The sequence below is a fragment of the Phoxinus phoxinus genome, assembly GCF_949152265.1.
Source record: "Phoxinus phoxinus genome assembly, chromosome: 22".
NCBI lineage: Eukaryota > Metazoa > Chordata > Actinopteri > Cypriniformes > Leuciscidae > Phoxinus > Phoxinus phoxinus.
This window is the reverse complement of record NC_136897.1, coordinates 20,930,291-20,947,968: the sequence shown is the minus strand read 5'-3', so window position 1 is coordinate 20,947,968 and position 17,678 is coordinate 20,930,291. Positions and strand designations below refer to the sequence as shown.

The window sequence follows — 17,678 nt, the reverse complement described above, 5'->3', positions numbered from 1 at the left end:
AATGTACTTTGTGATGCTTTCGAGTGGCTTTCCCTGTTTTTTCCATTTTACAGTGGAGTGGCTACACGGCGAAGAATCTCTAAGTAAAACGCCTCTTCCGGTTCAGTCTGTAAACAGTGATCTCATCCATAATCTCGCTCCGTCTGCCTTTAGTAGAATCTCACAGCATGTGCGGCGCGCAGTCTTCAGAGAAATGACCGTGACAACAAATATATTGTTCTCGTTATCTTACGATCCGCCCGCTCTTTTGACATAATGACGAGTAGATGGGGGTCATTGAGTTAGCCTGGAGCATGCTAGCATGCTAATTAGCCTGTAAAGGGGGCAAACAAGCAGCTGCCTGGTGCAAGCTCTGTTAAAGCTGCTTTAAAGTGTTTTTCACCGGGTTTTCAGCTTGGAGAATAATGGAAGGAGTGCTTTACAAATGGACAAACTATATGACAGGTAAAAGAGAATTGCACTGTGGACACTTGAGCTGCAGTCAGACAGCACACTGCAAGTATGCATAAGATGTACTCAGTTTGTATGATGATGTCTGTATACGACAGAGAGCTGCTAATATATGCAACTTTGTTATATTGCGTTTTTTTTAATTGCTTCTTTTATTATACGCTGTGTGTCTTTAAGGTGTTTTTGAATGTCAAAGCTCCATGTTAAGTTAGAGTAGCCTAATATACCAAATATGTAATTTGTCAAACTTCTTTCCTGTCATGTGATAGTATGATACCTGATTGTATGGAGTTACAAGACTAGTCATAAATCTCAAGTTGAGAAAAAAAAAATTGCATGTTTTGTTTGATTTAAATGTGTGTGTTTTTAATCTGATAATAATGTTTTATGAAAGGATGGCAGCCGAGGTGGTTTGTGCTGGACAATGGCATTATTTCATACTATGATTCAGAAGATGACGTGTGTAAAGGAAGCAAAGGCAGTATTAAGATGTCAGTATGTGAAATTAAAGGTGAGATGACCGTGTATCTTATCAGCAAAATCTTCCTTCTATTCTTTACGAGAAAATAAACTGGTTACTCTTATGGCATTTTTTTACTTCCTCATGTTTGCTCCAGTTCACCCAACAGACAACACCCGTCTGGAGCTGATCATACCAGGGGAGCAGCATTTTTACGTGAAGGCTGTAAATGCAGCGGAGAGGCAGAAGTGGCTGGTGGCTCTGGGGAGCTCCAAAGCTGGACTCATTGACACTAGAACCAAAAAAGAAAGGGGTAGGCTTCTCTGAACATTTCCTCATCTTTTCATATCATTGGTCTTTTATTATTCCCTTATGCCTTCTCATAGCAAAAGACTCAACTCACAGTAAATTATTGGTAATACTTTATAATAACTAAAATAAACTAACGTTTTCTTACATTTTCATCGATATGTTCATGAATAATATATATTTTTAAATATTTGGTTAAAAAAAAGTTATTACATTTTAATGTGGAATATGTTGTTATTTACTTCTATAATTATAATAACAGTTATTTTATCAGATTTTAATAATAATAATAAATAAAACATGATTTAAATAAATAATAACAGCAATTATAATTATTATTATTAATTTTATAAATATTGTTGATAAAATAATTATTAAATGCCCAAAATAATACACATTATTTTATTATTATTATGATATGAATATAAGATAAATCGTAGCTAATTTATACATACTACACTATATAGGTTAAATTCACTCATATTTCTTACAAATATTTTATCATCATTATATTGGTTTAATATAATGGTATTCTGTTATTACGGTATACACACACATTCAGAGCAGAGACAAAAGGCTTTCATATACTGAATTAATGTTTCCTAGTTGAACACCAGTAACCCTGACTGCTTAGCAATAAGAAGGGCCATTAACTGTTGCATTTCCTCTCCTAATGGGTTTTTGCAGATTTAACAGAAACCACAGAATCACTGAAAACCAAGATGTCGGAGCTGCGTCTGTACTGTGACTTACTAATGCAGCAGGTGCACACTATTCAGGAGTCTGTGGAACAGGAAGGAGAATCTACTGTGGCCAGCACTGAGGTTAGACACTCACTCAGCTGTTTTTTCATTCGAACCACAGTAATCACAGCAATTATTGCAGATAAGTGGATCTGATATAAAAAAGGTTATCATAGAAATCTAGTCTTTTAAACCAAATGGTTGTATTTTCTGCTGTATTTCCCAGACAAGGAATGAGGCGTCCTCATTACTGAGTGCCACCTGTGAAACCTTCATCAAAACACTGGAAGAATGTATGAAAATCGCCAGTTCCAAGTTCCAGACTGACATGTTACAATCCAGTCCATCTGATTCAATAATGTCCCCTGTGTCCCCCTCTCCCGTCCAGATGTCTCGGGTAAAGACACAAGCACAAATCACATACAGTTTACTTTAATTTTTTAATTTTTACCTGGGTAAAGTTCCTTTTGCTATTTGTGTGTAATATGGTTATTTTATAGATATAAGTTATTTGGTTGAATCTTACAATATCATGTCTAGGTCTTATTTGAACCCAAAATGAATAGGGGAAATCATATCAACACTTTATAATAACTAAAATAAACGTTTTCTTACATTTTCATCTTCATGTTCATGAATAATATATATTTTTAAATATTTGGTAAAAAAAAAGTTATTAAATTTTAATGTGGAATATGTTGTTATTTACTTCTATAATTATAATAACAGTTATGTACGGTATATAGGAAAAAACATAATTAATATGTAGCCATTTTTATTTTTTTATAACAATTAAATACATTTTTCTATTAAAGTGCAGTAAGCAATTTCTGAGAATCATTGTTGAACACTAGATATCAAACTAAGCAAACACACACTTCTGTTCATTTCTCCACCGCCAAAATGCACAAACACGCAATGCAAGAGTGGATGTCTTTTTATCATAGCTGAAGCGAAGCACAATAAAGCTTTGCGAAAAATAAAGCAAAGATGACGAACAAAAAATAAACATACAGTACACGAGTATATACAAGCAATAGTTAGTTGTTAGTCGACAGCTGCACACAAAACTCAAAACCAATGTTACGCATGTATGGAGTATAACACAACCTCGGCGTCCACTTTCCACTTAGGTCTCTGCAGTGCTGGAAAGCTTTTCTAATATTAACGCAGGTCCTAAAGCTCTTGCCTGATCATAACCCTTCTTTTCCCAGTGATATTCTTATGAGCTTTTCTCTTTTGTAATGTCTCTCAGCCATCTCTCCTTCTACAGTCTCCCTTCAAATCTCCTTCTTGCTCACTTTCTCTCCGCCCCCATCATGAGTGGACACGCCCCCTACTGCTGATTGGCTACAAGTCTGTTGTGGTGCTCGGTCCTATCCACTTTCCACAGCATTTTCAGAAATTGCTTACTGCACCTTTAAATTAAGCACGTTTTTCTCATATAATTAAATCTTTGCCTATTTAATAATTGATATTTTTTCACATTAATGTAATGAAAATATTTTTTACATCACAGTAATGAGAACTGGAAGGCAATATGCCTTAACTGAAAAAGGCTTCATTCAATAAATTACAAAAAAATTCATTTTTTGGGGTGAAATATGACTTGGGCATGTTCTTTACTCACCCAAGATGTATGGCAGTACTATTTTAGTATTATATATATATATATATATATATATATATATATATATATATATATATATATATATATATATATTAGTATTTATCAATAATTTGAATTAATAATTTATTGTTATATTTTCAGTTTTCATTTTAATATGATATATATTCTGTTTATCTTTAACTTATTTTAGTTTTCAGCTTATTTTATTTCAGCTAGTTGGCAAGATAATGTTTTTATAAAATTTTACATTTTTAAATAAAATTGTATTTTACATTTATTTCAGTTAATGAAATAGTTTTGGTTAGTCAGTTTTAGTTAAGCATAACACCACTGTTCTGGCATGTGATTGTTCATAAATTTTAAGTCTAACAATTTTTTCTTCTTATTGCGTAGATGAAGCGGTCGATCAGCCATCCCGGCACCTACAATTATGAAAGGTACACAATGTTTACAAAACACACAGACTTCTTGTTTTCAGTCCAGACAGCTTACGCTGTTATTTTCTGAGTGGCTATAAATGCAGGTGCTGTTTTCCTTCAAGGTCGAGCCTGCCAAAAGAGTGCATGGCATTGCAGAAGTCCACCCAGAGGCGGACGCGGACATGCTCCGATACAGAGGCTCACATCGACAGAGGGGCCGAGGATATGGAGCGTGAGTCTCTCTCTCACACACACACACACACACACACACACACACACACACACACACACACACACACACACACACCCACACACACACACCATTTAACCTACACACAGATCAGATTCACCTAAATGCTTAGTTTCCTCCAGATTTTGTAGCTTGAGCAGTCACTGAAGCTTGAATAAATTATTATTGTTGTGGCCCTAAAAATGATCGGCAGTAACATAAACAAAAGTGATCACTTCACCGCTTGTGTTTTTCACAGGCTTGATGTTTCACAGAGCCAACATCAACGGTGACTCCACTCCGAGTATCCCTGAAGAGGTTGGAACGAGCACAAAGTTCCTGTCGGAAACTGACACTCCGGAATCTGACCTTTCCCTCTGAACCATGCGAGACGGATTATGAGATGGGGAAGAAAAGGAAAACACGTACTGCTATGCAGTCATAGATTGCAGCATTGTATGGATGGATTTTACTTCTAGTGTTGTATTTCTTGATGATGAAGAATTCGGCGGCACTTTATAAAAACAGATGATGAAGAAAACAGTCTGATTTGAATGTTTATACTCTTCCAGGTATTTTAAGAAATTTGTTTGCCTTGATGCTAAGATGTTTTTCCTTTTTTTGTGATACATAATTATTACTGTATCCCTTCAGTGAAGAGTTGAAGATGTTTGTACTGGATTTTTAATGTGTTGTGCAGTTGCCTTTGTTAAATGGGAACCTTGCTGAAAAGGTTTTTGTTACTGTGCCAAGGGGTTGTGCGTACGTGCTGACATTAACTTCAAAGATTTGGTTTTTTTATTCACTCGGCATGCAGTGTTGTTCATTAGTTTATGATGCAGAATACATTTATTTATTTTTGTATGTCACTAGAGTCTCCCCCTCCCCCCCAAAATTTTTTTGGCCTTAATTCTTCGCATGGGAGAATATGATCTATTAATTATTGTAATGTTTGGTAAAATTTATTAAAAAGATTTAGCAAGATTATTAATTATTTTATCTCCAAAAATATAAGTGGGTCTGGTTACACTTTACAATAAGGTCCCATTAGTTAACGTTAGTTAAAGCATTAACTAACAATGAGCAATACATATGTTACAGTATTTATTATTCTTTGTTGATGTCAGTTAATAAAAAAATACCGCTCTTCATTGTTAGTTCATGTTAGCTCAGGTCCATTAAATATAATACTTACTTAAATATAGATACAACTTTTTTTAAATATTGTGAATGTTGAAATGAACAAACTATGATTAATGTGTCTTTTTCACTGTTCATGTTTATTAATGCGTTGATTAATGTTAACAAATGGTACCTAATTGTAAAGTGGATTTCATAAGTATGAGTTGTTGTTTTTTAAAATATTATCTGTAATCATGTTTTCCTCAAACACAGAGGCAACGAGAATTAATAATACATAAGAAACATTTACATGCAGTCATGTTTTTATTTGAGAGAAAAAGAGAGATCGCATGGTGTTGAATGACACTGAATAATTAGTTCCCATGTTACCTAACAGACGGCGGATCCCTGTACAGCAACAGTATGTTTATCTACCTCTGGTCATCTGTGTTTGCCATCTGATTTCCACATGAAAACAGTCTATAATAAGTGATTAATTTCTCCAGAGGGAGATTAGCTTTCTCAGCGAGGAGGTTATACTGCCGGCTATCACCAACGGACAACCAGCAGGTGCAAATGAGCACTGGGAATAGGCATGAAGACTTGCTTTTCCCAAATGATAAATCTTTATCAACAAAGCCGAAATCCCCTGCTGTTTCTCGAAGAGTTGTGAAAAACAGTCATTATACACTACACAGAGCATGTGGTAGCTACTGCCTGTTTTTGGTAACGGCTGTTAATTTGTGGAACTGGCCCTCTGAACGGCAGGCTTGAAATTCAATCTTCTTAAAACTTGGTGATGTTTGACTAAAGTATCGAGCAGAACTTAGTATTAATGCTGTCTGAATGAAGAGCATTGTTTAGATGTTTAAAGTCAGCGGGGCTGTCGTACGCTGGTGTGACATCGAACTGAATTAAACGATCAGGGGAGATTTTGCCTGACTGGAGAGATGATGATGCATTACTTTTTTCGTTCTCAACCTCTTCCTCCATTTCCTTGTCCTCTTTCTCCACATAATTTGCATCTTCGTGGCTTTCCTCTGTGCAAATGATAGTTTGAACAAAAGCATCCATGTAAATAAACTGCTTAAATATTAAGCAGCACAACCGTTTTCAACATTGATAATAATAAGAAATCTTTCTTGGGCAGCAAATCAGCATATTAGAATGATTTCTGAAGGACCATGTGACTCTGAAGACTGGAGTAATGATGCTGAAAATTCAGCTTTGCCATCACAGGAATAAATTGCATTTTAAAATATATTCAAATCGAAAACAGTTATTTGAAATTGTAGTAATATTTCACAATATTACTGTTTTTACTATATCTTTAATTGAATAAATGCAGCCTTGGCGAGCATAAAAGTCTTTTGAACAATATTTTGCAATATGTAACTGGGTCTCTACACCAAAAGGCCTTAAAAAGACTCCTGTGATGGGTTTAAATACTGTATAATATACAAAAATATATAAAAAAACCCAGGTCTTAGACTAACCCTAACCATAAAATCTGGTAGGATGATAGGAACGTGTCGAAATGAACAACATGTCCTACTTTAGTGAATGGAAGGCTAATGGGTCAAAAGAAGGTACAACAAAGCCATTACTGAGGTCAAATAACTCCAATAAAAACATGTTAGTTTTGACAGTTTCCTCACCCTTCGAGTCATCTTTCAAGTCCTCTGTGTCTTCCTGGTACACGCACGTCTCTCCGTCGACCAAGCCCATGATCTGTTCATCACTTTTTTGGAGGTTTTTCAGCAGGAAGTATGTCCTCATCAGCCCTTTGCCTTTCACCTCGATCTCCCCCCTCTCAGCGATCTCAAAGATTCCTTTGTCCTTTAACACACTGTGGACAAGAAGTGATGTTCTGTTTAGTGCTTTTCTTAGATCTGGATTTCAGTGGCTACACACAGAGGGCCTCAGTGCTGTTGCGATTGAACTTATCAAGACCTCACTTGTCTCTCATGCTCACCAAGGCTGCATTTATTTGATTTAAAAAATACAGTAATGTTGTGAAATATAATTACAATTTAAAATAACTCATTCATATTTTAATATAGTTTCAAATGTAATTTATTCCAGTGACGACAAAGCTAAATTTTCAGCATCATTTCTCGAGTCTTCAGTGTAACATGATCATTCAGAAATGTTGATTTGGTGCTCAAGAAACATTTCACATTGTTATTAATGTTGCAAACAGTTGTGCTGCTTAATATTTGTTTTGGAAACCATGATAACAAAAATATTCACGATTCTTTGATGAATAGAAAGTGTATGTGAAATATTTTGTAATATTGTAAATGTCTTTACTGTTAAAATGTAGGCAGAGGTGGACAAAGTACACAACTTCCTTACTTGAGTGAAAGTACGAATACTACTGGTCAAATATTACGTATTACAAGTAAAAGTTGTAAAGACCGATTTTTACTTAAGTAAAAAAATACAGAAGTACTCGTTTTTAAAAGTACTTAAGAATCAAAAGCAAATGTCAATGCATCGTTTTATTATTGTTGCATTGTTGAAGACCAAATCCAACGTTGAAAATGAAAATCAGGTTGATGTCAGAATCCAACGTCAGATCATTGACGTTAATCTCCAACATTGGACAGACGTGTATTGTGGTTGAAAATGAAAATGGGGTTGACGTCAGAAACCAACATCAGTCGGGTTCCCTTTCAATTCCAACCAATATCCAACTTCTGTCCGACGTTGGATGATGACGTCAATATGACAATACAAGTGTATACAGGAGCTACTCAAGTAAATGTACTTTGTTACTGTCCATCTCTGTGACGATAGGAATCTAAACCCATTCAAAAACTAGCATTCACCTGTATGTGAAGGGGCTCACGTGTATGTGATCAGGGACTCCGTGGCTCTCCATCCGAGAGGCTGTGTTGACAGTGTCTCCAAACAAGCAGTACCGTGGCATCTTATCACCTACAACACCAGCCAAAACTGGACCGGTGTGCAGGCCAACTCGGATCTAGATTGACAATAAATCAATTCATTAAACAAATACAAATTACAAGAGCATACTGAACTTCTATTTACATAGAGCCGACTGTTTAAACACACATACCTGTATGGGCTGTCCTGTGATAGGGCTAGTCACCTCCCTTGCAGCAATTCTCATACCGAGTGCAAAGTTTGCCACCCGCTCCGCGTGTGTTTCTGTAGGAACGGGCACACCGCCAACCACCATGTAAGCATCACCTATCGTCTCTACCTGTTGTGAGACAGTATATTTTTTTAATTAATTTTTTTCTCTTTGAAATAAATGTAGGTGAACTATCCAATTTATTTTGAAGGTTTTCCTTATAATTCATGTATAAATAATACCGTGATTTATATAAATAAAAAATATATTATATTAAATATAAAATAAAGTAATATCATTAAATTATATTAAATATTACAAAAAAATATATAATTTAACATATGAATTTAATATATAATAAAATAAAATGTGTGTGTGTGTGTTGGTGTGTGTGTGTGTGTGTGTGTGTGTGTGTGTGTTTCTGTTTCTGTGTGGATAGATGGATAGATAGATAGTAAATAATTGGAACAACCAATCCCACACAAACCTTATAGACAGTATGAATGTTTGTAAGACGATCAAATCTGGAATACATTGCGTTGAGCATGTTGACTATCTGAATGGGTTCGCAGGCTGCGCAGATGTTAGTGAAGGTGACCACATCACTGAAAAGGATGGTGCACACTTTGAATTCACCTGAAAGATTAACAGAAAGAGTCTGATCCATGTTAAGAAGGGAACATGACAAGTGATGTGGGTCTTCCTCTGGTTTTTATTACCTGCCTCTACTCTTTTGCCCTCTTTAAGCTGGTTGGCAACGTGTGTCGGCAGCATGGCGTAAAGGAGCTTTTCTGATTTTTGCTTCTCGATCTCTAAGTTGCGTGAGAGGATTCTTAACTCCTCCTTCTTCCTCTCTAGCTGATTGGAGAGCTCGATCTCTGCCAGCCTCTGCTGGTTGAGCAGGATCAGATCTCGCGTGGTGTCGTGCTGGGCGATGTCAGCCAGGTGAAGACCCCTTTCCTCCAGTTCTTGGAGGCTTCGTAGCTTAGGAGAGCATAGATAGATCATGCAGTTCAGTGACTCCATCCACATCATCTGTCCTAAAACACAAACGCATGCAAATTAATCATCAACCAATATGATATTATGCAAAAAAAAATTTGTGAAATGACATAAAGATAATTTTACACAACAAATTGTCCACTAACAAGGCTGTTGGAAAATTTCGGAAGTAACAAAGGAACTTGACTAAACCACTTTTCTTAATCAGAATCGGTCTACGCACATAATAGCAAAATTATCAAGTGTAATAAATCTCTGTGGATAAAATACCTCGCAGTTTGAGCGTGACCTGATTTTGCTGGATCTGTGGTAACATTTCTTTCCTGGTCTTCAGCACAAACTGGCTGTTGATGAACTTTTTGATGCTCTGGATGTTGCAGGTGACCTCTGGGTGAACAATGGTGAAGTATTCATCCAGACGGATACCTGCGGTCTGCAGTCCCGGAACAAACTTCTGAATGTTGACACCTGTGTGCTTCACCACCAGCTAAAAAGAAAAGGTTTAAACGGTTCAAACTGACTCATTGTGTTTAACATTTGAATTGTTAGTAAAAATAAATGCAGAGTTAGTGCCGGTTCACACAGAATGTGTTTTTTTGCGGTTGAAAAACGAGAGATGCAGGTCAGTGGAACTAAAAAAGTATTAAAAGTTGAACTTATTTTAACTTGCGTTTTTAGAATGCGTTTTAAAGACGTCCGTCTGGCACGTGTATACATGGAAACACAATGGAAAAGTATCGGAGTTGAAGGAAAAAACGCATTCTGTGTGAACCGGCCCTTATACTTCCTTACGTTTTGATCAAAAACGATGTGAAAGGGGAAAGCATTACAGAAGGCTTGTTCGTCAATCCACAGACTTGTTGGGTAGCTGGGTGTGAATGATTGCCGCAGATTGCCTTAAAAGAGATACAAATGTAAAACCATTCATTCATGTAATATTTGAAAAACATGCCAAATCAGGAAAAAAAAAATTTTAATAGTGGGGTCAAACAGATTTTTGAAAATAGTTTTATTCATATTTAGAATATGCTTGTAATGTTATATTTTTAGGTTTCATGTTAATTTTTGTTTAATTTTTAGTCATGTCATTATGTGCTTGTCATTTTATTTTTTTAAATATTGCTATGTAGGTTTCACTTTTATTTACTTTTTTCGTTTTTTGTTTTCATGTTGTGCCGGTGCAAGTGCGTGCTGGTGTCCGTGCCAGTGTGTCCATGTTGGTGCCGGTGTCTGTGTACGTGCCGGTGTCATTGCCGGTGTCCGTGTCCGTGCCGGTATCTGTGCCGGTGTCCATGTTGGTGTGTCCATGTCCGTGCCAGTGTCGGTGCCAGTGTCCGTGCCAGTGTGTCCATGTCAGTGTGTCCATGTCGGTGTGTCCATGTTGGTGTGTCCGTGGCGGTATCCGTGCACGTGACGGTATTCGTGACGGTGGCGGTGTCCATGTACATGCCTGTGTCCTTGTAAGGCTTTGTTTTTAACATAGGGACATTAGTTTGGCTGTAATGCTCAGTCACTTGCAAAATAGTAAAACCAACATGAAAAAGAATATCTTATCTGACAATGGCACGGACACCAGCAAGGACACGTACACGGACACACCAACATGGACACACAGTGTTATATTCTAACGTTCCCCTAACGTTATAGTTGCTCTTCGTTTCAGTGATAACTAATCTGAACGCCTCTGATTGGCCATCACATTCATAAGCTCAACAGAAACGTGTGTGATTGATTGGTTATTCTCAACGCTACAAAACAAAATCTGGCGGAATGCCACAGTCGGATAGATCGAATGAACGTTAAGTGTTCTAGTTTGTTTAACCAATATTATCACTTAAATATACAGTATATTCTATTAGATAAATATTTTGAAACAAATTTCCATGACTTTTCCAAAACTTTCCAGGCCTGGAAATTGCTATTTTAGAAATCCATGACTTTTCCAGGTTTTTCATGATTTTTACCCTAAAACCTTTAAAATCTTATTTAAAACACATACATATTAAACTAGTTATTTTGAAAAGTTTTCTTATAATTCATTCAAATATGCTGGGCTGTGCCAAAAACAAAAAAAAAGTAGTTATTGTGACTGAATATTTGTCAAACCTTGGCCCAACATGACAATGCTCCTCACAATCTCCCATGGAGATCGTTTCCTTCGACACAGCGGCATGTTGGCATACCTGGCCTTCATCCTTTTCATTGTCTCCTCCTTGTCCTGATGATATAGCAGTTGTCATGGTTACATACTTTCAAACATGTTACTTATGATTTCAAAATGATAAAGACAGCAGACAGTTGAGAGTCTAAACCTTAAACATTCAATTATATTTGAACATCTCTCTATGATGTTGAATGCTTTTTTTATTTTAAATTTTAAACTTTGGTAATTAAAATTTAAAATAAAAAAAAGCATTCAACATTGAGAGATGTTCAAATATAATTTACAAGAGAAACACACAACAGTTCCATATTTTCTGCATTGTCTTCCTGGACTTACACACCTCTTTCTCTGCTTGTATTTCCTCTTCACTGCCTTTCTGAGGCTTTTTTTTGGCCACCTTTTCCTTCTGTACCATGTGGAAAACCACATGTTCCTTCTTTCCAGTGCGCTCATCTTCTTCCGACTGGTTCAGAATGGTCATCGTAACCTCACTGTCAAAGAAATCCTTCGCCACAGCCTCGATAATACCTGGCCAACAATTATAAAGACAACATGAAACAACAACAACAACAACAACGTAAAATGTGCTTATGATCACAAATTCAATAGTCGCATATAAAAATAAAATATTTTAAAATATATGTTCTAAACAGAGCAGATTAAAGAAACATTTTCACATTGAAAATAGCTACAACCTAAATGCCAAAATATATTACAAAATGTACACCTAATTTTGCCCCAGGAGGCATTTTAAAACACGTTTTTTTTTTATATATATGTTTTGGACTATTTAAAAATATTTAAATATTAATAAATATAATTCAAAAAAGAAAAAAGAAAAAGAAGAAATATAAGTAACTAATTTCTATTTAAATATATTTATGCATATATTTTCACACCTACATTAACAAAATATTTAGGCAATTTTATGTATTAAATAAAAAAAAGTTATTTAAAAAAATATATTACAGCAAATAAATGTTTAAATGCTGTATGGGGTTGCTGATAGCTTTATGCCTTTCATGTTAAAACTCTCACCTGGCACAATATGATAAAGTCCTTTCCTGTCTGAGTAATAGTGAAGAAGAATTCGACCATCATCCATCCGCTCCACGCGGAAAGACGGAGCATTCATGGCCTAAATAAAAATTGTGTGCCAATACAAACCATAATAAAGTTCATAGTTTTTATTGTACTCTGCAAACAAAACACTTAGCCAACATCCAATGTAATTGTAAAAACAGTTGCAAAGCAAGTATAGGCCTATAATAAGTGGACTTCAATTTTTAATTAAACACATGATTTTATTATGTAAAGATCTATTAAGTGTTTTTTGAGTTCCACTGCTCTACATTTTTATAGTTTTTCTATGTCTTTTGCGGCATCTTGCACATGACACGGCATTTTAAAAACGAAGTTCAACTTTTAGAAAAGCATGTCTCTAGAACTTGTGCTTTTTTTCTGCATCTCATGTTTTTGCTTTTAAAAGTTTTGAGTTTTGAGAAGCATTGAGTATTCTGACCTCATAAGATAATGCCAAATAACTGTGTAGAGCATCAAGATTTTCAATGAATTCCAACAGGTTACCACCGAGAGTTCGCAGCATAGTGTCATATCCCGACATCTTACAAAAGCTGAAAAAGTATTCTCCAAACAGCTTCAAAACCACCTCGGAGGAGACATCTAGAAGAAAAATTAAACAGAAATTACATTCAGTTTAATTTCCCTTTTCCATTTGAATTGCGTCTGAGCCATTGTGAGACCAGTTGAGTGGAGTTCAGGTGTGTGACCCGCTCAGAGATTCACACCTGTCCTTTTCCACTCTCAGGGACATATTGGAGGACAGGTCATGATGCCCAGTGGACTATTCTCAGTAGGGACATAGTTAGCACTCTCTCAGACACTTGACCAATGTCTGCAAGTCCCCAAGGACATTGTGAATACAAGGCAATTTTGAGGCTGTCACGGACGGTCTACTCGCTCTTTCTTTCTATCTTCATTGCATACAAAAATGTATACACAGACAGACATTTAAAAGTGGATCCAAACAAAAACAGGCCTTTTAAAGAAGTGAAACATTCTGGTGAATCAGACAAAGTCCCTAACTAACTATTGAAGGAAGTTTCCTTAGCTGACAATCGCAAATAGACAAACATAAATGCAAATAAACACAAATGCATATAGATCTAAAACTAGCTTGCAGTTACAGGGAACAATATAATCCTAAGATTTTTAATACAAAATGATGCTCACCTAGCATTTTACAAGCCTCTTGCACTAAACGAAGAGTGATGAGATCGTCGTAGATTTCATAGGTCATAAACGTCTCCTGGACCCCGGCCAATAACCTAGGACAGATTTTAGTTGAAACAAACTACAAATCTCTCCATGATTTCTTTACACGTTACATGTGTTGTATACAGACCTCAATTTCTCCCATGTTTCTTCTCCAAACCTTTCAATGACCAGTGACTTCAGGCAAGTATTGATAAAGCCGTACTGTGAGACAAACACGCTGTTAATTGAAAGCTGCTACTGTACATTATGTGGTTTACTAGCGAAAGCTATACAAAAATTGTTTAAAAGTTTTTAACTTACCATTTCTCCAAACCACAAACAAACTTGTACACTATATCTCTTCACACTGAGCAGGAGATGCTCTTTAAATTGTGGTGTGTAGATTATGTAGACTCATGCTGATACACAGACACTCCCACTCAACACTCCCAATACACACATCTGATGATAAAGAAATCACTGCTCACTCAACTATAGCGGAACATGGATGCATTTTAAAGAGAAAGTTCAATTTAGCAATTAATACAATATTCTCATATTGGAAACTCTAACCTGTTACATTTGTAGACAGGCCTAGGCCTATACCATACATTCAAGTGCCCATATGCTTTTTCGAATATTCCCTTTCATGTAGTGTGTAATAGCTGTCTGTGAAGGTAAATGATCTGCAAAGTTGTAAAGGTGAAAGTGTACAATAAATAAAGTTATTGTCTCCCAAAAGAAAGAATCAACTAATCGAACCACCTGAATGAATAGTCTGGAACTTCAGTGTCATTTCCGTGACCTGCATATGTAAAGCGGGAATGCATTTGCATAATGCCCACCTATGGTCTTCTTTGCGCCGCCCGCGAACAACGTCTACTTTGACCCAACCTCAAACTCTACAGCTGGGCAGTGTTTATGTCGAGAAGACGCTGTTTTCTGCTCTGCAAAACCAAATTCCAACTTCCAAAGGATGAGGATGTGAAGAGTCAGTGGTTAAAATCACCACAGCGATACAACTGTACTGCCCTTTGATGATTGCTTCTCAAATGTCCATGAGGTCTAAATGGGATTTACAAAACTCTTATTTATTAAAGATGGGACTTTGTTTGGACCAACTTGTTTCCCAGAATCACAACCTGTAAATATGATTAATTATTGATGTATATATTGTCTACCAGGTGTTCAAAATACGTAGTTTTGTGTTTTATATTTGTGTATGTCTCCAGCTAACTGGCTAATCCGTGTTATAACTGTCTTACTGAAATAGTTATGCTAATGAGCTGTGGGCCCAAAATTACCAAAAAGTGTGTCCATTAATGCAGATTGTCTGTTGTTCTTACTCCTTTGAATAATGCTAAAGGATGGAGCAAGATTTGTTTTACAAACTTTGCATCAGTCATTCACGTTAGTGCATGGGTAACGTATGAGCTGTTATTAAAAATAAAGTTATGCTGATGGTGAGGAATTACAGTTGCAACGTCTCATATTGTACCTCGAAATTGTATCGCTTAGAAACGTCCTGCTCAAGTCCTCCTTGCGATGGAGGTTCAGGTTGAATAAAGTTCTTCCAATGTTTCACCATCAGACTCACCCTCGGATTGGTCAAATCGCCTTTACAGTGTGTATCTCTGAGCTTTAAGCATCCGGAGCTGAAGTTCAGTTATGGCGATGCATGTCAACACACACTGGCGGACCAATCACAACAGGCTCACTGGGCCATTTTACCAATCAGAGCAGAGCAGGCTCGCGGAAAGGAGGCATTAATAGAGACTGAATCTTCGGACAAGTCATTTGAGAATCATAGAAAAATGGGGTGATGTGGAATGTATTATGTGAAAATGTAAACGTTTTTTTTTTTTACCTTGATGCATGTACACCAAAATTAGCAACCCTTTAAATTGCATAATAAGGTCATTTTCAGTGTTTCAGTATCAATAATGCTTGATTCTCTCTTCTTTTTCTTTTCTTTTTTTGTGGGAAATAATGAACTGTCTTAACCCTAGTCCTATGTGTTGTTGCACAAGCTTAGAAATGCTTTCTCTTTCACTTTAATCTCCAACAATTTAAAACTTTGTTTTTGATGGAAAGTACAGTGCATAACCATATAATCTTATATCTTAATCTTATAATCAAGAGTGAAACAGAATACTTAAGACTATATAAGGGAAAAATCTATAATTAATTGCCTTCCCTTACACCTTAACCCACCCTTAAACCTCACTAAACCTGCGCCTTACCCGTATCCCACCTCAATAGCAGCAAAAGAGTTTTGCAATACAATATTAACACAAACAACATTTGTACTTATACTTTGATGTAGGCCTTCATAGTAGTGTGACCATTATGAAAGTGTGATCCAATTCTGTTTTATTTAATACCTCACAGATGTCGTGTGCAATTTGTCATATAGCGTAAATGGTGTAACAGATTTCCTGAGTGCACTAAAAATTATAATTATTTGATATGAAGGAACATGCTGCATTCCATTCAACTCTCTTAAACCACTTAATTCCAAACGTCATTTGTCTCTTATTTTCTTGCAATAATTCTGTTGTCAGGCCAACTCAAAGATTGACTGGTCAAATTAATTTTTGGCTAGAAAAAAAAAATCAGAAATAGTATGGCAGCACATGATCATGATCCTCTGCATTTTTAAACTGTAGCCTACATAGGCCAACCATACCTTACCTGAAATGTCACAGTAGCCTATTTTGTCAATAGAATGTATAGCTACTAAAAATTCAACCTACTTTTTCATTATATCACAATAATAGTATTGACTGTGTTTAAGTTCAAATTTTCCATCTTGGAAATGCGGAGGATAAGAGACATTCGAAAAATCTGAAAGTTGCCCTATTGGAAGTTTAGGGAAACTTTCGTGGAAACTCCTCTAGTAAAAACTCCGCATGCAGGTGGATGCAATAAAAGCCGCTGGTAGTTCTTGAGTCAGTCTCACAGTTGCTACACTGAAGCAAGTCTGGGCATATCATTGAGAAAGCACCGTAAGAAGACACATTGGGTCAAATTTAAGTGTTTACTGTAGACCTTTGGACTCTCTATTCTACATTTGATGGTGAATTGCGTATAGGGAATCAACCTTCAAGCGCAATAAAATCTAGTTTAAAAGCTGCGTTTGCTGACGCTATAGCCGCAGTGTCAAAACATTCATCGCATTGACAGACGAGGCGAAATCAATCAGACAAAATCAAGGTAAGATTTGAACCTTTTTTCAGCTTCTGTCCCTTTTTTCTTTATGCAAACAGTGAATGCGTTCTCTTCCGAATGCAAAGTTCTTAAAGTAGGTCAGACTTTGAATCAGGCAAAATTATAGAGCTGAGCTGCCTACATTTTTTTGGCATCTAGCTGCCGACAATCATTAATCACTAATGATAATCAATTTCGGTTAAAATCATTATATCAGAAATTAGTCATGGTTATGAAACAGCTGTCTTACGATAAGATGGTTTTACTCTGGCGCAGACAGAAAAGTTAAAATAAACTATAATTGTTTTTTAAACTGATTAAACAACTTTTCTGGGTGTGTTTGTAATTCAGTGGCTATTCAAATGTATTTCTTTCATTCAGGTGTATTTTTTAAGACCGGTGAACGTCGTGTCACCTGTAGCCTACTGGTCATTTTCTCTGCGCATTTCACGATAGCCCAAATTATCACTGTCTTTTAAGATTATACTTTTTATTTTATTTTATTTTATTTTACTCCTGTTATAAATATTGTTTGTGCTGGTGTTCCGTATTTGTTCCCG

General features: G+C 36.1%; 2 protein-coding genes across 2 annotated transcripts; one reads left to right on the top strand and one right to left on the bottom strand.

Annotated features, from left to right (window-relative positions):
- The first annotated feature begins 65 nt into the window (after positions 1-65).
- Positions 66-5,829, top strand: plekha3 (pleckstrin homology domain containing, family A (phosphoinositide binding specific) member 3). Its single transcript, XM_079597104.1, has 8 exons — positions 66-444; positions 845-961; positions 1,068-1,223; positions 1,907-2,043; positions 2,189-2,359; positions 3,986-4,029; positions 4,134-4,243; positions 4,500-5,829. The coding sequence occupies exons 1-8, from the start codon at positions 405-407 to the stop codon at positions 4,619-4,621; spliced, it is 897 nt and encodes a 298-aa protein (XP_079453230.1). The 5' UTR covers positions 66-404; the 3' UTR covers positions 4,622-5,829.
- Positions 5,830-6,021: 192 nt separating this feature from the next.
- gucy1b2 (guanylate cyclase 1, soluble, beta 2) lies at positions 6,022-17,198 on the bottom strand. The gene is given in 16 exon segments (XM_079597103.1): positions 6,022-6,402; positions 7,021-7,211; positions 8,197-8,351; positions 8,448-8,588; positions 8,950-9,101; positions 9,185-9,505; positions 9,738-9,954; positions 10,260-10,363; positions 11,574-11,685; positions 11,972-12,159; positions 12,670-12,769; positions 13,154-13,314; positions 13,885-13,979; positions 14,057-14,130; positions 14,230-14,370; positions 17,138-17,198. Coding segments are annotated over 15 exon segments (2,247 nt in total). The 5' UTR covers positions 14,233-14,370; positions 17,138-17,198; the 3' UTR covers positions 6,022-6,169.
- Between the last annotated feature and the right edge of the window lie 480 nt (positions 17,199-17,678).

Coding starts and splice junctions, on each gene's coding strand:
- plekha3 (XM_079597104.1), top strand. CDS start 405: ATGGAAGGAGTGCTTTACAAATGGACAAACTATATGACAG. Junction 1,224..1,906: donor TAGAACCAAAAAAGAAAGGG/GTAGGCTTCTCT, acceptor GGGTTTTTGCAG/ATTTAACAGAAACCACAGAA. Junction 2,360..3,985: donor CTCCCGTCCAGATGTCTCGG/GTAAAGACACAA, acceptor CTTATTGCGTAG/ATGAAGCGGTCGATCAGCCA.